The 27,955-nt window shown below is 37.4% G+C and overlaps 2 protein-coding genes and 1 long non-coding RNA gene across 25 annotated transcripts in view; 2 read left to right on the top strand and 1 right to left on the bottom strand.

The window, feature by feature from the left end:
* The window catches only part of LOC136254110 (TNF receptor-associated factor 5-like), a 39,651-nt gene extending 18,227 nt beyond the window's left edge, over positions 1 to 21,424 (top strand). For 17 of the 22 annotated variants that reach the window (XM_066046782.1, XM_066046767.1, XM_066046781.1 and 14 more), the window contains one exon: positions 19,409 to 21,424. In XM_066046782.1, the coding sequence (XP_065902854.1) occupies positions 19,420 to 21,198 (1,779 nt within the window). In that variant the 5' untranslated portion in view covers positions 19,409 to 19,419 and the 3' untranslated portion in view covers positions 21,199 to 21,424. Of the gene's footprint in view, positions 1 to 113; positions 3,894 to 8,161; positions 9,019 to 10,134; positions 10,403 to 11,948; positions 12,059 to 19,408 lie in introns of those variants that run through there. The other 5 variants (XR_010700320.1, XR_010700318.1, XR_010700317.1 and 2 more) reach the window with 4 other exon arrangements.
* Positions 2 to 6,936, bottom strand: LOC136254112 (zinc transporter ZIP3-like). 2 transcript variants are annotated; one of them, XM_066046784.1, is made up of 5 exons: positions 6,801 to 6,936; positions 6,626 to 6,745; positions 6,335 to 6,574; positions 586 to 788; positions 2 to 530 (listed from the first exon to the last, which is right to left on the bottom strand). In XM_066046784.1, exons 1-5 carry the CDS (start codon positions 6,838 to 6,840, stop codon positions 150 to 152), a joined length of 984 nt encoding a protein of 327 aa, XP_065902856.1. In that variant the 5' UTR covers positions 6,841 to 6,936; the 3' UTR covers positions 2 to 149. The 2 variants fall into 2 exon arrangements, with proteins under 2 accessions (XP_065902856.1, XP_065902855.1); XM_066046783.1 differs by having other exon boundaries at positions 6,626 to 6,935.
* On the top strand, positions 9,025 to 10,402 carry LOC136254114 (uncharacterized). Its single transcript, XR_010700322.1, has 2 exons — positions 9,025 to 10,217; positions 10,288 to 10,402. It is a non-coding gene; the product is annotated as an uncharacterized lncRNA (long non-coding RNA).
* Positions 21,425 to 27,955: the final 6,531 nt, after the last annotated feature.

Raw genomic sequence — 27,955 nt, 5'->3', positions numbered from 1 at the left:
GTTTCAATTGAACTAGCAGGATAAACAACTGTTATCCTTCTTTAAAACTGCATTGCATATAAACATCATTTTTACAAAACTACAAATTTTATTCCATCTGTCACACATTATAGGACTACAACTACAAAAGTAATTATCTGGAGTGAAGTCTAGTCATCTGGAATAAAGGAAGCTCCAGCAAATAAAGCAAACCCCAATACAATTCCTAGAATTAGCAGTAGCCTATGCTTGTGATAATTGGGATCAACATTGGCCAATTCGTATCCAATCACCTCAATAAAAGCAATGTAGAAGAATGTGCCAGTAGCCAAGCTCAACAGGATGGCATTGAGCGCAGTAACAGTTACACTCTGACTGTCACTAACAGCTAACGCTATGCCTACTGCTCCACCGATGGGACTGGCCAGGGCAAATATTGATGTTAAGATTATGCTGCTCTTCAAAGCAACTTTTACTGTGACAAAGTTTAATCCCATAGAGAAAGCCAGTATTGTCTTGTGAATTATGATGGCTGCGAACACTTGTAATACCTATGAGAGAAATAATGTACAACATGTTGTACAGTGCACAACCATTTTTTTTTACCTGACTTGTCTGCTCTTCTAATCCCAAAGCCAACCCTTCAAATATAGAATGCACTGAAAGTGCAAGTGCCATTGTGAAAGCATGAAGGTTACTTCTCTTTGTTGAAGTTATTACTCTGGTGTCATTCGTGCTATCAGTATTAAGTAAGTGGGTTGATTCTATTAGCTCAGTAGTCTCTTGAAGTTCTTTTTTAACATTTATTTCTGTTATAAAATAAATTCACATTAATATTGTTCTATATTAGATACCATATGAAAACCATGTATACAGTGTATCTTATAGTAGTGGCAAATTTAACTATTCATTCAATAAGCTCATAATTCACAGTGAAATACACAGCACACATACTGTATAGTAACGAATGTTCTAGAACTACAAAGGAAATTAAATAAGTATCAAGTACAAGTAGCTCTATGCACAATACCAAATCTCCTCCATTTTTAAGAGTGACTTTGTCCATCAAAGTCAAGACGTTGGCATTATAACAAATTAATTTAATTTTTTGAAGGCTCTGTTGTAGCTGGGCTAGTGGTATTTTGTTCAGTCATATAGTTTCAGCTGACAGACAGTGGTATCCTCTGGTGGTGAATAAGGATAAGTGTCAATGTTGACAGAGGTGGCTGTAGCCTTTCAAGGGTCTCTTCTATAGCATATTTGGTTTATGCGACTTTTCACAGTCCTGCTATTATTATTGTTTGTTACACTAAAAGTCACTGTATGGTGGTGTTGGTTTGATCTGTTGCTTATATGTCATGTTTTGTTTTGTGTTCAGCATCATCAAGTCAAAATTAATGTGTTTTGAACTTACGTTTCAGGAGCGTACAGTTCACAAGAAGTAACATTAGTGGTGGCATGAGGGTTTGCACGATATACTCAAACAAGAATTCTGCTAAGCATAATGGTGAATCACTAGAGCTAGCCTTCAGAGTTTGTTTCAGTGTTTGTACAAAATGTCCAGTAAGGCCTTTAGAGGCTGGATGGTAAGGATGCATGTGTTTATAATACAATCACCTTCTAGAAATTGTGTGAATCTTGCCGAGACAAACTGAGGACTATGTCTGATACTAAATTGTTCTGGCAATCCATGATGAGTACAAACAGTGACCTTAAGATTTCAGTTGTTCTTTTTCAGAGGTAGTGGTTTACATCACTTCTACTTCTGACCACTTTGAGTGTGCATCTACAACAATCAAAAAACATGCGATCCAGCAGCTGGGTTGGCTTGGCATGAATGACAGACTTATCCAACTGTTCAAGTTGTTGGTATAGTCAAAAAGTAGCTTCAAGAAATTGCTTTCACTCTGGTGATTCCAGGGTCATTGGCACGGGGAGATTTTATTACTTGTGAATAGAGTGTTTGCTAGTTTGTCCTGCTTGTCTTGATGTTCTTTTGACATCTGAATGCAGTTGCATATTTTCTTCTGTCTGATTGGATGGATGAGTTCGATTGATGTTCTGTGTAGTAGCCACACCTCCTGCTGTTGCTGAGCTGGTCAGTGACGATCATGGTGGACTTCCATCATTACTATTATGACTAATACTTTGTAAAGGATTATCACCAAATGATGCCTGGCTCGTGTTCTCTCCTTGATCCTTATCCTTCACTATGGGTGCTAATTCTCCCTTTCATTAACTTCTTCATTCTTGCCATCCTCGTCAATGAACTGAAAATCTTTAAGTGTCTGAATCGAGGAGATATTGTACCGGCACTGTTGAGCCACCTGCTCACTACCATTCTTGATGACTGTTCTTCTCAACTTTGAAGGAGGAGTCAACATGAGTTAGAAATGTACCAGGACCACCTTGGTGATAATCCCTACAAGGAATTAGTCATGATAGTAATGATAGAAGTCCACCATCACCGACCAGCTCAGCAACAGCAGGAGGTGGGGCTGCTACATTCAGACCATCCATATCATTCATGGCACCATCTTTGTAAATTTGCAGTGGCTAGTGACGGTATGCCCTTCTTGGTGACATGATTTGCCAGAGCTTCTTTTCCCAGTTAAGCATACTGTAGTTCGTTTCTGCACTTGTTAATGTATGGGAAGCCTAGGCTATTGGACATTCAGAACCATCTGAGAAAATGTGAGATATGACAGCCCTCACTCATGTGCATGCAGACGTGTCAGCTGCTAAGGTAATGTTTTTATAATGGGTGAGCACACAAACTGAGGTTAGCTGATTTTTGGCATTCTCCATTTCTTGTTTGATTGTAAAGATGTAAGAACTATGGCAACATGCTTATTGGATTTTAGGCAACTTCATTTAATTAAAACTAGTTGGATTGTAAGGCAATTTTTAATGAAAGAGTAGACCATGAATAAAATTTTTTTGAAAATGGCTATCTCAAGATTGGACCTTGAGGTCAAATCCCTGTAGTAAATTGTAAAAGAGTTAAGATGTACAACACACACACACACACACACACACACACACAACTTTGAGTTTATACCTTTCTGTGGTGCAGCTAGATACAGTTTTACAACTACCGTTTGCAACTAGCCAAAAGTCATTGACAATTAGCTTTTGGGCCACAACTAGCCCCCCCTTTTAGCAGCCTGCAGCAGAGATAATAGCAGGCTGAGTAGTGCTCTTGTAACAGAAAGATCAAAATAGGCAGGATACCCATGAGAAAAGTCAGGATGGTACTGTATATATGTATCACCAAGGCAACAGTGGTCAGAAACAGAAACATCTTATTCACATACAGTGTGTACATGAAGTACAATGGAAACCAGCTCAAAATATGCAAAGGGTTGTGAGTATATAGCCCAAGAGATAGTCTCCAAATTGATCAATCATGAGACAAAGCGAACAAAGGGACCTCTGGATTTAAAATGTAAAGCAATTACTTGTGGGAAGAAATTGCCAAACCTAGAGATGGCTGTGGCAGTGCCTTAAACCAACTACTAGCTACTGGTCCCAGAAGAATGTGAAATGAGCATGATCATAAACATTGGAGGCACATAATAATCATTTGCTTAAACAAATTGTCATTGATGATAGCTTGAAGATCCTTCTGGAAAGCAGATATTGAAAGGCAATAGCATTGTCTTTACCTGGAAGAGATATATAGGGATGTATCAGAACTCCCAACCAGATGAGACACCAAAACACAGGATGAAATACATGAGGCAAGAAAGGTGGATCATTGAGAATCTCACAAATCCAAACCACCCAAGCAAAAAGGCAATGCTGCATGATACCAAGAGCTTTCAGAAACACTGCTGCACTTCTTGGTTGTCTTTCTCAGAGTGTTTGTTTATCTGGAATACCTGCCTCAATTTTCAATGATCAGACTATCAGTAAGTGTTCATATAATCCATTTGAAAGATCATTGTGAAAATAACTATAATTATACATACATACGTACATATACATAATTATATCAGATATTTTAGTTTCAGTTGCAAACTTTATGCTTGAGTTAAATGCTTGCTTTTTCAACTAAGACATTAATTCTAGTGGAACTATAAGCATCTTATTAGGGTTAACAGCACTACAGCTTCCACTACCAGGATTCTATATTTAATCAAGTTCCACATATCAAAGGAAGTTTGGTACAATGGTAAGATAACATAGCACAGGTCAAGAATTTCAGCTCACACACTGGTCTTTTTCCTTATAGTTTAATGAAATCATTTAGGATGTTCTATTAAAGTAGTGGACTGTTCTATTAAAATATTTCAATGTTTAGCAGCTTACTCCTAAAATATAATTTTAGCAACCTCTCAATGAATCTTAGAAGAGATTATAGCCTTACCTTTGCTCTTTCTGCCTTATCATTGCCTATGCATGATAAATTTCAATTGCAACTGTACCTTCTACTAGCTTCCTAGCTAGTACACAGTAAAAGGGTGCTTCACCTGTTTTTGTACTAAAGCAAAAGTGTGGAGTCTTGCATTACTACTAAGAATATCAACATGATAGTCATGCAGAGCTGAGCGGTAGATAAAAAAAGTACATTTGACCAATTTACTATTCAGTGGACTAAATCCAGCAATAAGAGAGTAAGGAAACTTGGATAGCATGCTTTTGAATTGGGACATTTTTATTATGCTGTTAAACAAAGCTATCCTAATTAAATCAATCTACTCCTATCCAATTATCTTCAGAGGAATGATTTTCCAGCCCATTCTCATGCATTTTTAACAATTTATTTACTACCCTCCTTCATTAATTCCTTTGCTATTCATTTTTTGTGTAAATTATGTGAAACTCAAGTACTGTACTTTTAGCTAAAATGTCAAAACTGAAATGCTCTGCTGTAGCTAAATTCTAATGTAATTTCTAGGTATTTTAGTATATTTTTTTGTTTTTGTAATTACATGCTGTTTGTATCTACTATGTTGGTTTGTGTGAGGAAGTATACGTACCTTATGCAGGCTCATACTGCAACCCTTGTCTGCTGACAAAAATTGATAGAAATTGATAGATGAATAAATAAAGTTGCACCTCAGCCACCTAATGCATGTCTCCCTGCTTATCTTCGTGACAATACTTCTTATATTTAAAGCTGTACCTTGAGATTGGTGTGTACAATGGTACCTTTTTATTAATGATAGCGAACAAAATGTTATAACAGTTGACTCCTTGTACCGTTCAATATACTGCTTAATCATGGAAAATTTCAGACAACTGAAAGCAATATATAGTTAAAAAACGTCATGAAGTTTAAAATTCATCAAAATTAATTTTGTGTGTGAAAAGGTGCCTTTTTGCAAATTTGGTCACATATTATCAGGGACGTAAGCCAGCCAGGATTCTCTGGAGTGGGGTTCGAATTTGAAGTGGAGTATGTGTAGGGACAAGTCTATTTTTTTTCATCTATTTTCTTTCCAGCAATTTTTTCATTATGCTCCATATTTTGCTAAGGAATTATATATTTTGCTCAGCATTAATTTACCATTTCCAAGTGCAAATTACAGTTTAACCTTAAAGTGACTGTTCTATTAGAGTATCTCGATCTGCACTTGCTCTTATCATGTATAGCAAGAAGCTAGCTAACATTGCTTAACATAAGTAACTGTTCTATTAGGGTATCTCGATCACCACTTGTTCTTCCCATAACAATTATAGCTTTGTATTGTTGCTATTTAATTGTGTGTGACTGTTCTATTAGAGTATCTCCATCTTTTGCACAATTTTTATGTCCACTTCACAAAAACTGCACCTATTATGCCAGCCTTTTGCTCATTGCTTTTACCCACCCATTATGCCAATAAATTTGCCGGCGAAATCGACGTGTCCCTAAGTATGTGGCAGTAGTACTAGTACATATTATGGTGCAACTAATTGAGCAATCTACTGTGTTAGTAATATATTGGCTAATTTCACTTCTACTTATTGTCAACTTCAGTCTTTTAGTACACCACCCTTCTCCATATGTGTTAGCAAAATGTTCTTCCACCGGAATACCAACATTATTCTGGGTTTTCCTGTCTCTGAAAATTAACCCAGACATCTTGTACTCCAGTATATTCGAGACTTCATGTGCCCATCACATGCATAAACACAAGCACTCAGCATAAATAGAATAATTACCTTCTCAGGTACAGTAGCTGCTGGAGAGTACCCAAGGCTGAAAGTTTGGTGTGACTTGATTTTAAAAATTTCTGTCACTGAAAAGAAGGTTAGTGCCCGAACCACCCAATTCCCCTGGCTATGCCCTTGATTACTATGCATTTAGTTGGTGGCCATAACATTAACTTTAGTCTGCGACAATAGCTATAGAGGTCATACTCACCTGTTGATACTCTGCAGCTGTTAACTATTCTGATACTACTGTGTAATGGTGCTATTTGTTCCAATACCTCGTCCTGGTCTGCAGACTTACACGACACTGCAATGTTTTCAATTATCAACACCAAGAGGAAGCCTACACAGACTACAAATTGGGTGAAAGGATACTCCACTTCCTTATGTAAAACGTCCTCAATAGCCTCATCCATTTTTTCCTTACTATCAGTAAGAAGGTGGAGATAACCTAATTCGGAGGATGCTGACCATACTGAGTATCTACAGCATGCAAACTTACCGGTAGCGATGAACACCCCTCCTCCAAAGCAGTTCAGAATTGATAAAATAAACTTCCTTCGATCCGAATTGCTGTTCTTTACGCGTGGAATCTTCAGCACGCCTAGCGGAAGCAGCACGGCTATCATAGTGACAACAGCCATGACAACCAGTAGAATAGATTTTATCACAGTTACCGACACCATCTTTATCGTTCGGTGTTAGCCCGCAGGTCATACAGGGGCGGTTCTAGAAAATGTGCTGACTGGTTTCCATTTCCAAATAAAAGAGCGAGAAGCCTTAATACTAACTGTATGGTTTCAAAATTTCTTACGAGATAATTATTTTAGAAGCGCTTATTAATCAGATTTCGACTGTTGTGGCGGATCGGGGTGGGGGGAAAAGGGAGCACGTGTCCCCTCCCCAAAAAAAAAAAATACAAGCAAACAAAAAGCAGTCAGTCAAATACTTTAATAGAACAGTCATAACCCTAAGAATCCTCAACAGTTGCTGAGTATACAAACTGGCATCATCATCCATGGGCTCATTTAGCCACTAATAGCCAGCTAGGAATTTTGCAGATAAAATGCACATGGTCCTTAGTATGTCATTCTATACGACAGTTGGCTCATAACTGAAATAGCTACATATAACTGTCAGTGATCTCTACATCTCTTGATCAGTGCAGACCATGCACTTAAGCATAATTTGCACTGCTTGAAGTGTCTTAGTTTACTACAGTGGTATATCCCCAGTGTATGGAACAGTTAATTGCTTGTTATTTTAGTAGTTTTTCAGTAAACCCGCATTCACTGATGAGAGTTTAAAACTTAGTAAAATAATTATGTTCTATGCATATACTTAAGTTTACTGACACTTTACTATCAGTATAACTACAGTAAGGCATCTTAACAAATTAGTAAACTAAGAACCTTCAAGCAGTGTTGTTACCTGTTTGTGCATAAAATTGTTCTACATCAAAATTTCAGTCCTGAAACATATAAAGCACCTTTAGCTTCTGGGGGGCCCCAGCTCCATACTACCCTGGTGCATACACCCCCTTGCCAAACCCTGGATCTGACCCTGTAGAGTGTATCAATCTGTTCGTTGAATTCCTCCTTCAAAACTGTGCCTGAGTGAATTATTGTTAGTATAATGAATGCTAAGGAAAATAACTAACTATCAGTAATGCAACCTTCATAGTTATATATATATATATATATATATATGTATGTGAATTTGACAAAACAAGGCTTCCACACATCAACTTTTATGACTTTGAAGTGCCATAACTCACTCTAGGAGTATGCCATTAGTTTCAAATTTTGACCTGGTATTGTACTATGCTATGGAAAGACTTTGTGAAATGTTTGGGCCAATAGCTTGCTGAGTAGGCAAGTTACAGCTGGTTAAAGTCAGACAATTGGATGCGCGTGGAGCCTTGTTTTGTCAAATTTGGTCACAATTATATATCCCATTATGTACTGCATGTAGAATGAAGGTTTAGCTTGTATCCTCAGTTATTATATCAATATATTATTATGAATGTAATTTTCAGTCTCCATTACAAGAATAGTATCCTGTTCACCTGACAATATTTAAACAGTCATGTAATTGAGACTGAGTGTCCACATCGTATTATTGAACATTGACTTTGCCACATTACAAAAGAGCATCAAAGAGAACATGAGAAACAGTGTCCCAAGCTTCCGCTACCCTGTCCCAACAAGTGTGAGGTAGGGAGTGTCACTTGCGAAGACATGAAAGCACACAGGAAGGAGTGTCATGGTCCAGTGTGAGTATATCCAGGGCCGCCCAGAGAAATTAAGGGGCCCAGGGCGAAGAGTTAAAGTGGGGCCCCAGAGGCAAGGAGGGTTCCATTCTGAATCACAACTTACAAGCTGTAAGTTGAAGACCAAAAAAAAAAAAGATCATGACCTGCTGACAATGACAATAACTACCCCTCACCAACCATATCTCCTTATCTATAAGCTTGCTACACTGCTCCTCTGAAGAATACTGTGACTGCTCTATTAGAGTATTTAGATCTGACTGCTCTATTAGAGTATATCGATCTTTAAACAGGTATTCAAGGGGCCCTTCATGGGGCCTCCTGGGGCCCCTTTCAGGCTGGGGCCCGGGGCAAAATTCCCCAGTTGCCCCTCCCCCCCCCCCCCTGTGGGCGGCCTTGAGTATATCACAATGTGGAGTGTGAGGAGAGGATGATGCATAAAGAACTGGAGAAACATGAGGAAGAAACTATTGGACTACATGTATACATCTGTCATTGACCAAGCCTAAAATATTTTACTGATGCAAGTAGAGGATGTACAGATTAATTGTCACTCAAACTTGATATGTATAGACTGCTCTACCTGGTGGACAAGATCACTATAAAGATTGCATTCAGAGAAGGTAGCATTGAACCATATAATTATGTGTGAAAATTATGCCTTTGTTGCATGTTACTGTTAATAACATACACTAGCTTCTTTGGCAACACAACAGAGTTACATCCATCAAGTTGAAATGGTCCAAATGAGCATGGCCAGATTTGTTTTCAGTAATTTTTCTAGATATTCTAGTGTGTCATCACTTTAAGCCAACTTGACTACATGGCCATCTCTTTAACTACATAGAAATCGGTCCTCCTTAATTATGTTCTTTAAAAATGGTTAATGATATTGTTGACATCCCTCACATTTTTCTATGCTCTGCTCCATACTCTACTCAGGGACGGTTTTAGGGGGATTTCTGGAGTTTCCAGAAACCCCCTTTGAAATAGCATGCGCCCTATGAATCATCTGGATAATAAAAATTACAAAGAGTTATAGGTCTGCATACTGTATTATATTATGGCTTTTTCTGTTGGCTAAACTTTCACCATCATAGCGTTCAAAACCATGTAGTGATTTTTTTTTGTCTTCAACTTGCAGCTAGGCTGAAGTTGCAATTCCAGAGAACCAGAAACTCCCTCTGAAAATTTCTAGATCCACCCCTGCTACTCATGGTCAGAACAAATTTATCCATTTACAATCATCAAGAATTGAATCTTTCAAAAATTCCCTTTTCCCCAGAGCAATAAGGCTATGAATACTTCTACCTGATGATGTGATTGAATTAGACAGTTTAGAAACTTTGAACGGTTATTGAATAATTAAAATAATTTAATCATGTACTTTAATACTCAAGTCTTAGGTTTGTATACATTAAACACAACAACAACAACAAACTACTGATTATTATACATAAGTTTAATTGGCTGTGCAAAACTAATTATAACACTTGACTTTGCCTGGTTTTGCATTGGTATCTCAACTTTTAATCTGGCCTGTCCCTTCTTCTTTATGCAAAGGGGCGGGCACTGCCAGACTACTCAACCTTGCCCATGCACTTGTGCTGTATCTCACAACAGTGCTTTAAGTAAAAAATTGCAGAGCTCTTTGAAAGACTAATAAGAGAGTTTCTACAATACCTGGCCGTAAATAATTAAGTAACTGACTTTGCTATTACCGTGGTTTGTGTTTGTAGAGGGAGACTTGTACAATTCACTGGAGTCAGCCAATTAATATAGGAGAATTATTGCTGATAAATTAGACAAGACACCCAATGAAGTTAGTACAACCAGTCACAAGATACGGTCATCATTTTCTGCATGTGTTAAAATTAATGTGTTGATATCAGCAAAGAAGTTGGATGATCTGAGGACAAGATGTGACTTCTAACTTTAAACCTTACTACATACATATTATTAGATGTTTATTGCATTTTTCTTTCTATAAACTTATATGTGACCTGATCTTGGAAAACCTACCTTTTTGGCACATTGGTCAATTTTCTGTTTTATAGCTTAAATGAGATACTGGGTATTCATCTATCTTGTGTTAAAATTTCAGCTTAATATCTTTAAGCATTCCTGAGATATGGCCAATTTTCTGTCCTGTACATTACAAACTAACTTTTATGGTAATGTTTTGAGTTCTGTGAGTGAATAAGGGTGACAAATGGTGACAAATCACTTTGTTTACCAATAATTCCATTCTTATAATCTAAAATACTTTAAAAGACATTTCTGATAGATTAATGAAGTATTGTTGGTACTTTTCTGCAGTTAAATGCCATGTATTATTGTCTAAGACTAAGTTTTAGCCATTCCAGCAGCTGAACAAACCACCCAATTTGTAAGTTAATTGTTATCCCACGCATGTGAAATTACTACACGGTCTGATATAATCATCCATATCTCCTATGAAAAAGAAGCTATGGGTGTGAAACTTCACAGCAAGAAGGTTTAATAGTTGCTTTATCCAAATGTGCAAAAAAATGAATTTTTAAAAAAGTGGTGAAATTTTCATTTGAGTTTACCCAAAAAGTTTGCTTGTTCCCAAAAGGTAGGTTTTCCAAGATCCGGTCACATATTGCATTAATATGTTCTGCAGCTAATCAAGCTACACATGGCCAAGATGTTGGTACAACAGACCGGTGTGCTATATTCAAATTCTGTCAAAATTTGCACACTAATAGTCTACTACTATGACTAGCAATCTAGTTTTGCCTCTGGCTAAGTTTTACTTGAAAAAATTGTTCAAAGACAGAGTGATACTGAGTAAAACTCAACAAAGACAGAGTTAGTATCAGTCAGTATTTTTTAGTATCCATACGTGTTTTACTGTGCAATTTTCTTAGTCTGCTTGACTTGGCTAGGGAACTTAAGAGGTGCTCTAGTGGTGACTAAGTATGTAAAGATTTTTACTCAGTGCAATCACAATAATTATTTTTGTTTTATACTCATGGATTTTCAGTAATCCTTATTCTTTGCTTTAACCAGGCTAATGGCCTTGCCTTACTACTGATCATGAGCCAACACAGCTCCCAATCCTGCAGTAGAAGCATCGCTCTCAAGTAGGTGCGTACAGACTAAGTTATATAATAGTCTCCTTCTTGGTTAAAGTATATGCAGGAGCCCAACTATCCCTGCAAAATTTGGGATGACTGAATCTCCTGAGCTATAGATCTAGTAGGGAGCAAGTCCTAGATGGGAAATCGCTCAGTAGCTTTCGGGGTCAGTCTGAACACTTTATACCATTACCACATGCCCCAACTAATATTCTACCGCTTCTACCTTGAGACCCCCCATACTTAGTTATCTATGAGCAAACTTAAAACTTGAATTATTGGCTGCTAGCTACGTGACATTCTGCCTGCCATAAAGCCTGAGGCTTGATCTATCCAACCAGAATTGCATTGTGTTCCTACACGGACTTCTCAATAACGAGTATACCATCCGAATATACCGGCTCACAGCTCAAAATTATTTGCGTGCAAAGTCCTGGTCACGTGATCATCAAAACCTACGTTCACATGGCAACGCAACTTCTAGGTCTTGTACTCCAGTGGCGACATAGCACTAATGTTGTGCTTAGTGAAACCGAGGGAGTCTTCCAGGACTGTGCAAGTGAGAATAATATTTAACTTGTTGCCTACTACTGTTAGTCTCGCGTAGCCAGACCACTACTTTTCTTGTGTGTGTGGGCGGGAATTTTTGCCGCCCACACATAAAAGAAAAGTAGCAAGTAGTGGTGTAGCCAGACTACACTAGCTGCTGTGCGAGCTGCTGTGCGAGCTGCTGTGCATGTAGAAATTACGTAATCAAGGTAGACTATCTCCATGCCCACAGGCAATAGACCTTCAGTTAGGTGAGCTGCTGCCATAGCAACATCCGCCATTTTGGAGTACAACCCGTTTTGAAACCGTGATAGTGTAGGGGAGAGCGTACATTTAACCAGGTCAACCTTTGCTGTGGAATGCAGAAGAAGAAGCTCTACTTCCTGGGTATTGTTTACTCTTATAGAAAACAACACTACCAGAGTTGCAAAACCATAGATATTCGAGAGAAGGGATAGGCAACCGAGCGCGCGCCATGTATACAGTCAATTGCAGAATTCTTGAAAAAAGTATGCCGTACCGTGAGTGCTTCCGTAAGGCTCCCTGTGAGTAAATTTTATTGTCCTTGCCACGGATTCAACAGCAACTGAACCACACTAATCTTTTTCCTCAATCCGGGTGATCCGGCGTCACTACAAATAGTTTTCCAGCCCACGGAATGTTTACAGCACGGGAAGAGGAATTTCAACAATTCTGCAATCGACTGTATCTACCATTGATTGCGGTTGAAGCACTCCTCGGTATTGATTAAATCCATGCGGACAGGATGGCAGTTTGTGGTTTAGTCGTCTTACAGTTGATTTCAACCACCTTGTGGTATTGTAGTTGATATACGAGACTTTCAATGCTTCTGGCTTCTGTTGTTTAATCGTCTTGGGTGGTTTTCATCGCCATTTACGATTTTGATCATCAGTGGGTACCTCCGTTTTTTGTCTATATACCTGTTACGAAGAACACTCTGTGAAGAACAGAAGTCTGGGGAAATAGTGCTGAAGTCTTCGCAATACTGTGAAGTTTTGCACAGTACCACTGAAAGATGTTTTTCGCATAACAGCATTTGTGTTGAAGTTGATAAATCACGGAGTAGTATTTTAAAGAACCGAGATGAGACTGCCAAAGGGCATTAACCAAGCGGAATAATAAAATGAAGTACACCATGCAAAACTATGTTACTTCAGGGTTACTGTGGCATTGTTTGCCAGTCGAAAGTGAACTTACCATGAACACAACAGGTACACAAAAAAATCGTGTCAACTGAAATTAAAATGATTGATGGCGGCAAAAACTCACAACAAGACTTACAATACGAGTTTGCCTAGTACTTGTAAAACATAAAGAGATTGTCATGAAATACTCCACGCCTGTAGAAAGTAGTCCAGAGCAGAAGACACCATTTTGGCCTCATGAATTCACCAAAGGCGGAGTGTTTCAGGGCGCGCACTTGTTTCTAATCCCTGTACTCTAATATCTATGGCAAAACGGGTTGTACTTCAAGATGGCAGATGTTGCTATGGCAGCAGGTCACCTGAAAAGGGTCTATAGAGGTTATCCATTTAAATATTTTTACATGTTGTTTTCGTGAATGCGTGAAGCAAGAGTGAGCTACAAGCTAATGAATGCTAATGAAAATAAGAAAGCTGTGGTGCATTTGTTATGTTTAATATTCGTTGCTTAGTAATATCACTTCGTAGCTGGAAGAAACAGGGTCATTGAACTCCAGCTGCTCGTAAGCTTGTATCGCAGCAGCCTTCTTCCGATTGCCTAGTAAGATATGCATAGATACTATACTCTATAGTAATAACATGGGATTGGAAGCTCCATTTTGTGTGCACTTGCACTCTTTTGATCGGAAGTAATTAATTTGAGAGTTGCATCATGTCATTAGTTATGTTGCTATCTCGGTTGCTATGCTCTATTATCACAGGACGGGATTTTGGCACTTGTTCCATGAGCTGTAAGTTCCTCTTTATAAAACAAAGAACTGTAATTGCTACACTAAGCTATACTCTTGAATCACTTAGTTTCACCATAATTTCAGCAATTAACACTTGGAAATACCTGAAACAGGTACACAAACTATGTGAGACTTCTCACTTGGTTAGCACTAAAAATCTTCTGGAAAAAGTGTTGAACTGTACCAATGCGTGACACAAACCATTTGGAATTGTCTCTACAATTCCATTAGGTTTCACTATATGTTTTCAAAGACTTGGCAAAGCATACAAATACGGTTTCGTGGCCTAATTTATATTGTGATATAAGAGACAATTTGAGCTGAATTGCATAGAAATATGTCCATGTATCACTTACCTTGGTTCTTCACTACCCTTAGCATAGTTGATATCTAAATAAACAGACTTTTGTAACCCTTCACCAACTGAAAAGCAAGTCTGCGAAACTACGAGGAGTGCTTATTTGGAATGTACATGTTATATTGAGTTCCGTGAACAGAGCTTCCAATCCCATGTTATTAGTATGGTATCTATGATATAAGTAACTCACTCAGTGTAGCAATTTCCCCCAGTCTTTCTTTAGTTGTGCATAATGCAAAAATTTCATTTCTCACATGAGTTCTATCATAGATAATAGAGTACATAAAAGGGATAGGAAATGCAAGTGATTTCCAGTTTTATTTCCGTTGTGCATGACTTGAAAGGACAAGACAGCTTTGTGCTCAAGTATATATGGGAATTAGTGTTCTAAGCAGCGTAAATAGTAATCCAATAGACTACAAGTATTTAGGCCTTTGTGAGAGATTTTGGTGAGTGAATTCAAAACACATCCCAACTACCAGTTACTGACTTGAAAGTGAAGTGGCCTTTACACTTCACTTTCAGCTATGTTCAGCAGAGCTACAAATGAAGAGCAGCAGTATATTGCTTGTATAGCCAGTTCCACTTTAGAGTCTTGTGGAATGCTAACTAGGTGTGTCCCCAACACCATCTTTTACCCTTGCATTGTACTGCTAGGTGTTTTAAAAATGGAAGATACTTTGTCATTTCTTTGAGCTACTGTTCCTGTTTTTCCCTCTGGTTCTCTTTGCTAAAGGTAAGGAAGAGGCTTATCACAGTTAAAAGTATAGACTATATTTGTGAAGAAAGTTATGGGGTTTAAAGTATTTTTTTCACTTTCAATCTTATTTCATTTTGTGTATAACTTCCTTGAGGGTTGGCATCGTCCTAGTTCCTTCATTTACTTACTTGAGTTCATTGTAGCAAAGTTTCACAATCGCTGGTTACAAAGTTCTGTTGTTACAACAATTTTGTTTCTCTTTAATACAAGCACAGCAAGCGTAATAAGTATGTTTGTGACGTACTACATGGAATTCCAATAGAAAAGTACCTAAATCATAGGCGGATAAGGGGGCTTTGCCCTCCTTGGCCCTTCTCTTGTCCCCCTTGGACTTACAGGACTATATTGGTGTCAGAAACAAGAATCATGCATTCACACTGTAAAGAAAGCCAACAGGCAAATAGAAGATGACAGTTTAAATGCACTTTACAGTTATAAATTGTACACTGTGAAGAAAATGAGACAAATAAGTTCGAGGCTAAAGATTGAGATACTCTCATATAGCAGCCACTACTCAAATAGAACAGTCACAATTTTAATGTCATTAACTGACAATTTTTGTAAATTATAACAGTACTACCTTATTATATTTAGTACACCTTCAAACAGGTTTATCTAACCAATTTTATATGCTTCGTAAACCCATGCATTTTGTTAACTAAATAGCTATCAAAAATGCTCCCAAATTCAAACCTATGAAGTCTAATTTAAAAAAAATTATATTCAACTAGCATTTTAGAAAGTTTATGCCCTTCATTCATGCAGGTAGCTTTATATATACCAGACAAAGTTATACAAATTAATACAATTAACTTGTGTACTAGAGTTCCATTTTTCTCCTCATAGTGGAATAAACATTTTATACTACAACTTTTTGCCCCACCACCTAGCAGTGTCTCCTTTGGTATTTAGTGATAACACGTTATTGCATTTCCCATTCTTTTTGTGTACTCTTATTATCCATAGTTCCATTGATTTTTGCTTAAAAACATGGTGTCTAGTAACCGTTACTAATTTAAAATGATGTAATTGGATAACTTCTATAGCAGCTACTAAGTTGCCAGGCCGCACAGCTCAATCCTTCGTTTGCTGCTCAGACAATTGAATCCATGCCAAAATGAGTTTTGTGTGTGTGTGTGTGATTATGCGGGCTAGCAACGGTTGTCAGGCGTCCATGTTTTGGAACAACTTTATATGGCACAAGTTGGGTCAGAATAAAGGTAATAACATCTTTCATTCACTAAGTGCTGGGTATAGTGACACTGGGAAACAGGAATATAATTCCTCAACACTGCATGGCTCTGTGATATAGGACTGAGTCTTACCACTTCCACTTTTACTCTGGCATTCCTGTTCTAATGGATACACACACATAGAACTTGACTCTAGGTTAGTCACTTAAGATAGCTGTGGAAATTAAAGTCCACAAAGCATTAAAATTCATGACCAAGGCCACACAAACTTAACTATTAATTTCTCATCCTCCAATATTCAAAATAGCAATGCAGGTGGGTGGAGCTAGATAGCTGAGTTTGTTGGCTCACATGGAATGCAATGTTCTTAGACCGCTACGTATATGTATAGCTATTCACCAACTTTTAAAGGTGCTGAATGGCTCCACCATTGCTGCAAAATATCCTTAGTGTGGTAAGAAAAATGGTAATGTGGGCAGGGAAGAGAAACTAATAAGTGTCCTAATCTATTGAAAATTATTAATACACTTGTCAGCATTTCAATGTTTGTTTTTAACTTTATCCTAGTGTCTGACAGTGCTACATGTGTGTAGCTTGTGGTGACAAATCTAGGGTATTCATCTGATTTGGTCCCATAGAGGACTTGCATGGTAGCGTATTTCATCATAATTGCTAAGCAACCACAGCTGTTGACCATGTTTTGGAGCAATGTTGTGACTGAAAAGTGCCCTCTCACTATTTTTGATGGTCCATAGTGAGTATCAAGTTGTTGAATAAATAATACCCATTTTGTTAGAAACAGCAATTACAGTAGGACCTTGATTATCTGAATCTCAATTATCCAAAACCTTGATTATCCAAACAGTATAAGTGACTGCTCTATTAGAGTATTTCATTATTAGGTTGGTGAACATTCTATTAAAGTAGTCGAACAGTACTGTGCATATAAATGAATGAGTTTCATTTATCCAAATAATTCCACTTATCTGAACACTTTTATGATTGAACTGGCACACAGGTGTTTGGATAATGGAGGTCCTACTGTAGCCACCTAATGCTGTTGAAGGCAGCTAGTGTAGGGGGATCTGAAGGCATGCCCTTCCCCCCTCCCATGGAAATGCACACTTTGAGATGCTGTCTGGAGGCAATATTGGACTGCAATACTGTGTGCAAGGTGCCTGCTTGCTTAGGGATAAATATGCAGTACTTATTGATAGAAACAATATCTACTGTATAACAGGAAATTTTAACGGAAGAAGAAATTGATGAATTTGACAAATCAGTTACACTTGTCAAATTTTAATTTGTCAAACATTAATAAGCACCTCAAAGTCAGTATTTAGATCTGTAATTTCTTGCTAAAATTTTAATTTGTCAAACCTGAGTTGAGTAATTGTAAATTTATTAAATTTTCCTTTTGTCAATATTTTCTGTTGTATACAATAATTTGTCTTTCACTCAGAACAGCTTCATGTCTACTCAGACCATTATTGAGTTTCTCTTAAATTAAATATAGCATAGTTTTGTTTCTCTTTGTAGTTACTTTGGAAACATTCTATCTTTTTATTACTGTTTTTGTCCAGTTATTGTCGAGTTTCACTACTCTTGGTTTTTAGTTTAAAAGTTTCAGCTGAAAAGTGGCTGTTACTCTTGTAAGGTTTGAACTTCTATGTACTCATCAGTTATTCTTATAAGTGGTTTACCTTATTGTTGTAACTATTTTACATAATTAAATGTCATGAATCTTCATTGGATTAGCAACAAATCTGGTACATGAATTCACCTTTATTTTCTGTGAAATTTCAGTGAAACTATGGCCACTCATATCTTGGGAATGGTTGGAGTGAATGTGATCAAATTTGGTGTGTGGCTTATTTACCCTATACGTACCTGGCAGACAGCTATAATGCTACAATGGTGCAATTTGAAAAAGGGACCATAAGGCACACCAAAAGGGACCATGTGTGAAAATTGTGTTTTTCTTCTTTTTCTGTTACCATGGCACACTGCTTTCTTGGGTGCGATTGTTACTCACTATCACAATAATCGATAGATCACAAATAGCGCTCAGCTCTATATAGAGCTATTTGGAATTGCCCATACTGAATTCAGTCATAAAGACTGAAGCTGCCGCAAGCATGGCAAGAATAGTCACCCACCTAGGCCTGAGTCAAATATGCTCAAAATTTTGCCCAAAATACTTTCAGGAATTTCTCAAATTTTCACCTTTCTGTGTTCCTGCATTATGCTCCTAGGTTAGCAACATTTCTTACAATATTCTTGGAACATTTTAATCAGTGAACGCTCTATTAGAGTATTTCACTACAAAGTGGCTGTTCTATTAGAGAGTATCTATCTAAGGAACTAATGTACACTACATTTACATGCTCTATTACAGTTTGCATTTTCCACTGATTACTCTCTTAGGGAGTGTTCATCTATCTTTAAGGATTTAAGTTCCATAGTTTGAAATACCCACCTAATATAGTAGCATTATGCTGGCGTAGCACTCCAGCCTACAATGCTTTTTATTATGCTGGCATATTTGATGCAGACCTACACCCACCCATCAGCCTTTGACTAATCACTGGCATCCACCCTCACTCAACCAATGCAATCATGCGTGCTAGCACACTTGGTATAAGTATGTTATTTCACAATTTGGGCACCCAGGGAATGGTTGAGTCAGGCTGTTTGATATGACTAAGTGGCAATAGAAATACAGCAGCTACCTTCCTCGCTAGGGCAACTGCAGGTGCATTTAGCACATGACATTTAGCAATGTCCTGGGCTGCCCCATTTATCCCCAACCTATGCGTAGCTCTAATGAATGCCATAAAGCAATAGTGCATGCATGCCAGCTGATGTAGGATGTTAAATAAAATAAAAGAAGGCTAATTATATGTGACCAAATTTGACAAACCAGGCTTCCACACACATAAGGTATTTAATTAGTAAAAACAGCACAGAGTTACTCATGCATGAAAATCACATTATTGTTCTTCCTGTCAATGACACACTGGTGTGACATGTAGACTTCACCACTAATACAACTGTGTGTTTTGATACACTGAAATGTGAATATATTAATGTAGGTGGCCCGAGCATGTCAGTTGTTCCCACTCCAACTGAATGTGGTGGATATAACTACCAATATGTGGAGAGTCCCCCAGACCGGCTTGTGTGTAACATTTGTCAGTTCCCGAGTCAAGATCCTCACCTGAGTGTGTGTTGTGGACAAATGTTCTGCAAATCATGTTTGGATGGTGCCTGGAAAGCTACTGTTACCAATGTTTGTTTAGTTTGTCAAGACAAAGAATTTATTACATTTCCCAACAAACAAGCTGATTGTGAGATTAAGAGTCTTCATGTGATGTGTACTAACAAGGAGAGAGGTTGTGAGTGGCAGGGTGAACTAAATGACATCAACAATCACCTTGAGAACAGTGATGGTTGTCAGCTTGAGTACGTGAAGTGTTCCAATGAGTGTGGGAAGGTGTTACAGCGACGAAATCTGACCAGTCATGTTGAGACTGAGTGTCCACATTGTAAAATTAACTGTCAGTACTGCCACATTACAGGAGAACATCAGTTTATTGAGGGAGAACACAAGGAACAGTGTCCCAAGCTTCCCTTACCCTGTCCCAACAAGTGTGAGGTAGTCAATGTCCCTCGTGAAGACATTGAAGTACACAGGAAGAGGTGTCCTCTTGAGATGGTCCAGTGTGAATATCACAATGTGGGGTGTGAGGAGAGGATGATCCGTAAGGAAATGGAGAAACATGAGGAGAAAAAGTTGAAAGACCATCTGTCATTAACAAATTTTAAACTTGCTGTTGCTACACAACAAGTAGAGGATACTCAACAAAAGCTAGCTAGTACACAACTAAAACTAGCTGATTCTGAATCTAAACTTGCTAATGTTATGCAACAAGTAGAGGGTACTGAACAAGAGCTGGGTAGTACACTACTAAAACTAGCTGATTCTGAATCTAAACTTACACAACAAGTAAAGGATATTCAGCAAGAGCTAGCTAGTACACAACTAAAACTAGCTGATTCTGAATCTAAACTTGCTAATGTTATGCAACAAGTAGAGGGTACTGAACAAGAGCTGGGTAGTACACAACTAAAACTAGCTGATTCTGAATCTAAACTTGCACAACAAGTAAAGGATACTCAACAAGATCTGGCTAGTACACAACTAAAACTAGCTGATTCTGAAGATAGATTAAGAAAGCAGTTGGAATTAGTTACATTAGGGACTAATTATCACCTCGCTAATGCATTCAGTCAGATCAATACATTGATGGTTGCACTACATCATTCAGCAGTTACCAAGGGACATGCCAGCTACACTAATAATACCACATCAGTTGTTTCAACTGCACAATGGTGGGCAGAATTAATGGCTAGGGCAGCAGTTTTGAAGTCACATGATCAAGTCTGTCCTGTAACTCTACACATTGGATTTGATGGTATAAAGAGGCTAAAATATATTCAACGGTACAGTGACCCTTTCTTCTCTCATGATAAGGGATACAAAATGTGTCTGCAGGTTGATACTGTTCGTAGTAATACTCACCTGTCAGTGTACTTGCACCTCATGAAGGGTCCTCATGATGATAAGCTAACATGGCCACTGAGGGGAAAGTTTGAAGTGAAACTGTTGAACCAGATCAGTGACTGTGAGCATTATTCACTAACAATAGTCTATGGTGATCATATCAAAGATGATTATGCTGCTGGTAGAGTCAAACATGGTAACAAGGCTAGAGGTTGGGGATATACAAAGTTCGTTTCCAATGAAGACCTACACAAGATCACTCCCACATGTCAGTATCTCAAAGATGGTTGTATCTTCCTCCAAGTTAGTAAACTGTAGACATAGTTACATTTAAAACATAAGTGTTATAGCTTTTATTTAGCTCTAAGACTGCATTCTCATACATGGTATATATTGTGTTTGTGTAAAGCTGCATATATACCTATATACAACATTATTTACATGTCTTTATTTGCTATATCCAAACAGAAGCAAACTGTAGTGTAAGACCCATGTTCATAATTATATGTACATTTATTGTGTTATATAAGGAGTGTATTTGCCATCTAATGCTATATGGCGCAAACATTTAGTGGCAGGAAATTTTGAACAATTTGTCAGAGTTTTCCCTCTGGAACTTTTGCATTTAATGTGTTCTCTTAGAACACATTTCATCAATGTTCTTGACTGTGCAATTCAAGATTTCTCGTCTAATAACTTATTTGCACTACATGGTAGTGTGGACAGTCAGGCCAACAAACAAATGGGCTATTTGATAAGATGACTGTTGTAACAGCAAGCCATAAGCTAGGCTGTGGCCAGCTTAGGGCATATAAAATGCACAAAGATGTATATGCCAAAACAGCCAAGCTCGTCTGCATTGTTAGGCACAATTTGTGAATCATTTAATGATTCATTGTATTATACTGAAAATAAACCAAGTACAAAATAGAGCTGTATATATATCCAAGATATCGTAAGACTTATCGAGATATGGGTGATAAATTTATTTAGATAATAGAAAATTTCTGTAAATTACTTACATACCTTAGACTGTATTACACATGATTTCTACAGTAATTATCCTAAAATAGTTTTCAGCATCGATCCATGCAATGCGATGCAAAGTGCTTGTTGTGTAATTCCACCCACCCTACTACAGCACATGTTTTAAATGGTTGTCCCCTGTTGCTTTAAGTCAGCAGATACACATTACTTGTGTCTAATTTAATTTGAGCAGTTGACACATGTTGCCATCTGACCCTCAACACCACCACACTATTTTTTGTACATAGCCATTTTATCTCTGTAATCTCGCATCTGGTGTTGTAAAGCAATAATTAATAATTTTCAGATCAGTTGTCCATGTAGGCCAAACGCAAAAATTTTACATGTCTGAATAGAAATAACCAATGAAATTTCATGCCAGGCGGACAGCACTAAAGGCTGCTGATCTCATTGGCTACATACTTTCAAGCACATGACTTTTAACACCTAGTTTCCCTAGTCAACCAACTGGAAATCAACTGTACTGTAAACTGTCTTGCAATTGGTTTGGTCTGGTGAGCATGCACTATGCACGTGTCTCAATACGGCAATAGTTTGGCTCTAATCTGCATTTCTGATCTTGCCAGAGATTCAGTCAGGTCAGCAGAGTGCTCAAAAAGTGGTGGTTTCAAGTGATGAGGAAAAGGTGTCATTATAGGTGATTCTTGCTCAATACCGGCTCATCCAGATGGTTTATAACAACCTCATGCAGAATTTAATCACACAAAACTATTTTTGCACTCCAAAATCCTGTCTAAATGATGTAGTGACGACAATCATGTTTCACCAATCAAACCACCAATACTTTCTGGCTCGCTCTTTGCATAGTGAAAGTTTCCTCACAGAGGAAGGTTGAATTACAGTATTGTGATAAAAGATCATATTTTCGGGAGTTAGAGCTTGTAATCTCGTGATTTACAAATAATATTATTTCAATCGATTTCCACCCCAAGAAGGTAATAGAATTTACCGCCACTGTAAGTGAGAGTTAGTCCAACATGTAACAGCAGTTAGCATATTACTTAGAAGATGTTGAATTTTTACATTGGTCACCCTATTGTATTGGGGTAAGCATATTGATAACTGAGAGTTGAAAAGAGCTAAGAATCAATGAGAAATGGTCAAATTTCATTTTAGGAGTAGAGCTACAAAGTTAAGAGCAGCCATTGAATTTGAATCACTCTAATACAAAAATAAACTACTCTTAGTAAATAGAACTTCCAAAATAGGTATTGGTCAAAACCAATGTGTGAGCTATATAAAATTGAAGTTTTCTTGATTGTTGCATTTTATCTCAAGGTCACCACTGTACATGTGCTGAGCTAATGTAAATGCTGCATGCACCAAAGTTATTTGTATACACTTTTGTGAGGTGTTGAGTGGTTTGTAATGACCATTAATGACCAATCTTTTCCATCTGATTGTGAGTCATATAACTTTGAGCTGCTATTTCTTCCACTTTGAGCAGCTATTTCTTCTATTTTTTCCACTTCCTTAAACATGCATTTATACTGGGTAGAGCACAGTCCGTTTGTCCAATCATATACTGTACCTACACAAATGCTTGTACGTAGCCACAATAAAACAACTGTGCAAAAATATTAAATTATTTAAAATCAGTAAGTGGTCCAGGCCCGTAGCCAGGAATTTTGAAAGGGGGGTTCTTTTTGACCAAAAGTGGACCTTTACTTGCATGATGATTAATAAAGGTACTGAGACTGGGTGTGCGAAGCACACCCAATCTAGGGGGGTCTGGGGGCATGCCCCCCCAGAAAATTTTTTGAAAACATACTAAAAGGTTGAATTTAGTGGCATTTCAGTCAATAAAAATAACATTTTTTTAGGTAAACTGAAGACCAGCTGTATGAATGATATCTGGAAAAGTATCTCTACTGCTACTGTAATTATACCATCTGCACATACATGTGTCTAAATATAATATATTGGAATGTCACAATGAATAAGAATGGGAAAGATTGAGCACCCTGCCATGATCAACAGGGGCAGTGTAGCAGAACAAAGGGTGTCTTAAACAATGAAATTTACACATTACATGGAGTTGAAGCATGGATGCTATTCGTGGGCTCTGCATGGAGGGGCTTGTCCACCAAAATCTTATATTTTAATGAAAGCTCGGTTTAGACAATCTACATGTAAATTAAGTAGCTTTTAAAAGAAAATGTAATTGTGACTGTTCTATTAGAGTGATTGTTCTATTAGAGTGGTTGACTGCTCTATTAGAGTATCTCGATCTTGTATTGCATTTAATGCAAGCACTGAATGAGTTACTCGGAGCACTTATTTTAGCTTCTTATTATAGTGGTATCTAGTAAACTGTAGCTAATGGACTTTTGCTCCTGAAAATTTGGACTTGTATACTAAAATTGTGGACCTTTTTGCTAAAATTGTGGACCTTTTACTGAAATTGTGGACCTTTTTTCCAAGAGGGCGGTTCTTCAGAACCCCCCGAACCCCCCCTGGCTACGGGCCTGTGGTCAAGTAATGATATAACACTAATAATAGATCCAGCATTACAAGCATCTCTTCTAAGAAAACCTTTGACCTTACTCAGTTATTTTTATTACAAACTAACTCCCTGAAAATTTTATTGTAATTATCTCTTGTAACTATCTCTTGCTTGATTGTGAGTCATATAACTTTGAGCTGCTATTTCTTCCACTTGTCCATTAAACATGCATTTATACTTTGAAGTATTGTGCTATAAGACATGAAATGCATATTATGATGCACCAAGGATTTTAAATATTAACAGATTTGTCACAGAAGTCCCTCACTGAAATTTCTCAGCATAACTCTCTGGGTAGAGCACAGCCCGTATATCCAATCGTATACTGTACATACATAAATACATTAGCTACAATAAAACAACTGTGCAAAAATATTAAATTATTTAAAATCAGCAAGTAGTCAAGTAATGATTTAACACTAATAATAGATCCAGCATTACAAGCATCTCTTCTAAGAAAACCTTTTTGACCTTACTCAATTATTTTTACAAGCTAATTCCCTGAAAAATTTTTTGTAAGATTTAGCCATGTTCAAGTTTGGGATGAATAGTGACTTTATATAATAGAGTAAGAGTTTCAGTTGTTAAATTAATGAAGGTCTTATAGTGCAACCAGACATAAACTACCAAAAGTTTTTACTCGCCTGCCCAGATATTTACTCTATATCCCACTAGATTCATTCTACCACTGAGCTAAGAAAATTCTTTCAGAAGATAAAATACTTTTACAGGCACATAATCCTGACAAACAGCGTGCAAGAGATGCTGTTAATTCAGCAGATTGTTTATGGAGACTGGCTGGTAGTGGCCAAGCACTGTATTTTCAATTGTCTCATAGTAACTTGGTAGCTACTTTTAAATATCTGTAGCAATTGAGGTAATCTACTTTGGATTGCAGAGTCTAGAGGGCAAGTCAATTTTAACATTGCATTTTCATAGTGAATTGAATAATATCTCGGTGATAGCATGTTGTTAGTATATGAATATTGAAATTTTTGCTTAAGGTGCTTCAGTAACTAGCTCGGAAGTTTTGTACATAGGTCTGAACAAATGAAAAATTAGCTAAAATTTCATTGAGCTTTATAGCAGGATATACAGCATCTTATTAGGATGACATGAAACGAATATGTTAAAGCTATTATTAGTGAACTTGAGTGATTTAAAAAAAAAAACAAGATGTCAGCAAGGTCATATACATACATTAAAGGTAGCATTCCAAGTTTAATCAAAAGAGATTTGTAGTTTGAAGTGTAGTTGTTAAGAAGTGGCTCTCCATTGTACTTGCTAAAGTAGAATATTGTCTTTTATAAGGTGAGGCTTCCAACAAGGTGAACACTATAGTAAGCAAGATCACACTGTTGATATATATGTATAATAGACTGTATAATTATAACTTATCAAAGAATTGTCGAGGTTCAGGGATTCCGAATTTTTCACCAAGATTCCAGATTCCATTTTGGGATTCCAAGTGATTTGTGCTGGTGTTGGACCCCCTCACATAAATCACTGTGACTTGTAGATCGCTAGCCAGTTAGTGATATGTCATATGTGTACAGGAAACATGGATCCCTATGGATATGTGTGCAGGGAACATGACACCCCAGGGAAACACATCACTGTGACACTGGTTGAGCAATATGATATCAAAAGTATTGATACCACCTATACGATACAATTTAAAGTGAGTATCAATACTCGATGCCAAAGGGTTGATATTGATACAGGTAGCTCACACGATCAATTCATTGTACATGGAAAATGGATGCTATTTTGAATATCACAGTCTAATTTTAGATGGCACTTTTATGCTTGATTAAGTACTGTTTGTGTCAAGGTTTGTACTTGTAATGGCTAGCAAAAAACTTCTGTTCAGTGTATATACCAAGATATCTTCATTCAGCAAGTTTTGAACCACATTGGTATTGTATCAATACTGGTGTATCCATTCACTGGACTGGATTACTGGACTGGACTACTGGACTGGACTACTGGACTGGATTACTGGACTGGATTACTGGACTGGATTACTGGACTGGATTACTGGACTGAACTACTGGACTCACATAAAGTTTGCTCAAATACCTTTTCCAACATCTAAAAGTGATTAGTTATAATCATGGTGAATGCCCAAGCTCAGTGTCTTGTCTTGCATTTTAGAGGCACATACAGCTATAGTCGTAGTTTTAGCGACCTATTTAATGGTATGATAAGTTCATAATCAATAGTTTAAGTTCTTCTTGTGCGCTACATGTAGTTTTTCACAAAGATGCAGCCTTACCTTCCTGTTAGTGCAGGTGTACATCGGAAAGTGTTTCTCTGGCTAACTGAACACAGCATACTTGTAATTGTTGCTATTTACAAGCATTATAAACCAAGGAGCTGGCAAATCTATTATAGTGAATACGTAGACTGCTGAAAGACTATAGGCGATGAAGCACTGTTAACACTGCCAGTGCTTCTGTCTGTCTTCTTTAGCCTTTTTTTTTTGTAAAATAGCACACGTTGACATAAAATTCAGTCAGCTTTAGACCTGCTCAATGCTTGCATCATAGCTAGCAGTAGGCAAACAATTTTTGATAACAAATTACACTGAGGTTTTAATGTAGTGTGAATGATGTGCTAGTTTTTATATGTCTTCTTCTGTGCAAGTTTTTTTAATCTTGTGGTGAATGGTGTTGATTTCTAAATACTTTTGTGGTTAAGTTTGGCTATAAAAAGAAAACAAAACAAAAAAAGTTTGAGTCCAGTAGTCCAGTAGTTCAGTCCACCTACTAGTAGTGCAGTCCAGTGAATGGATACACCCGTATCTGATTCAATACTTTGCAAGAAATATCGAATATTGGATCGAATTAAAATCCAAGTATCACCCATCCCTACTAGCTATTTAAAAGTATCGAGAAATGCCGTTCCAGGGTCAGCTTGAAGCTATGTATATACGTGTACCAAATTTTCACATGTTTTAGCTACACCAATTCCTTACCTTCCAGAGTATCATAGATATTCAAGTACATGATCCACTATACAAGCAGCCCCACAGCTAGTTCCTGCTATTTAATTCGATGTGTTGACTGTAGCTGAGCTGTTTAGCTACAAAATTAAAGAGGCTGGAAAGCATTGATGAATTAGCCAAGTTATGGGCCATTTAGGTCTCAAAACTGGCTAAAATAAAGGGCATTTACAGCACAGGTCTTTATCCAACACCACATGCAGAACTGTCCAGCCACATACTCCCATCTCCAGGCTGGCCAGAGCTCCATTTAAGGCCACTCCAAGAAATTTCCTTGTCTCCCATTTCATTGACCTTTAAAATACATGCATGCGGGCGGGCGGTTCATTATCCATTATCCATTATTCGTTATAAATATTTCCACTGATTTTCAAAATAACTAACTTACAAGTAAGAATGCAGTTGTAGAAATATTTAAACTAAGAACCTGAACAGTGAAAAGTCAGTTAAATGGGCCTTTTGAATGCTACTGAAACTAGTACTACTATGCAATCACTGGATAAATAATGAATAAA

This window comes from Dysidea avara, chromosome 4 (genome assembly GCF_963678975.1).
Source record: "Dysidea avara chromosome 4, odDysAvar1.4, whole genome shotgun sequence".
NCBI classification, from domain to species: Eukaryota; Metazoa; Porifera; class Demospongiae; order Dictyoceratida; family Dysideidae; genus Dysidea; species Dysidea avara.
This window is presented reverse-complemented; position numbering and strand designations above follow the sequence as displayed.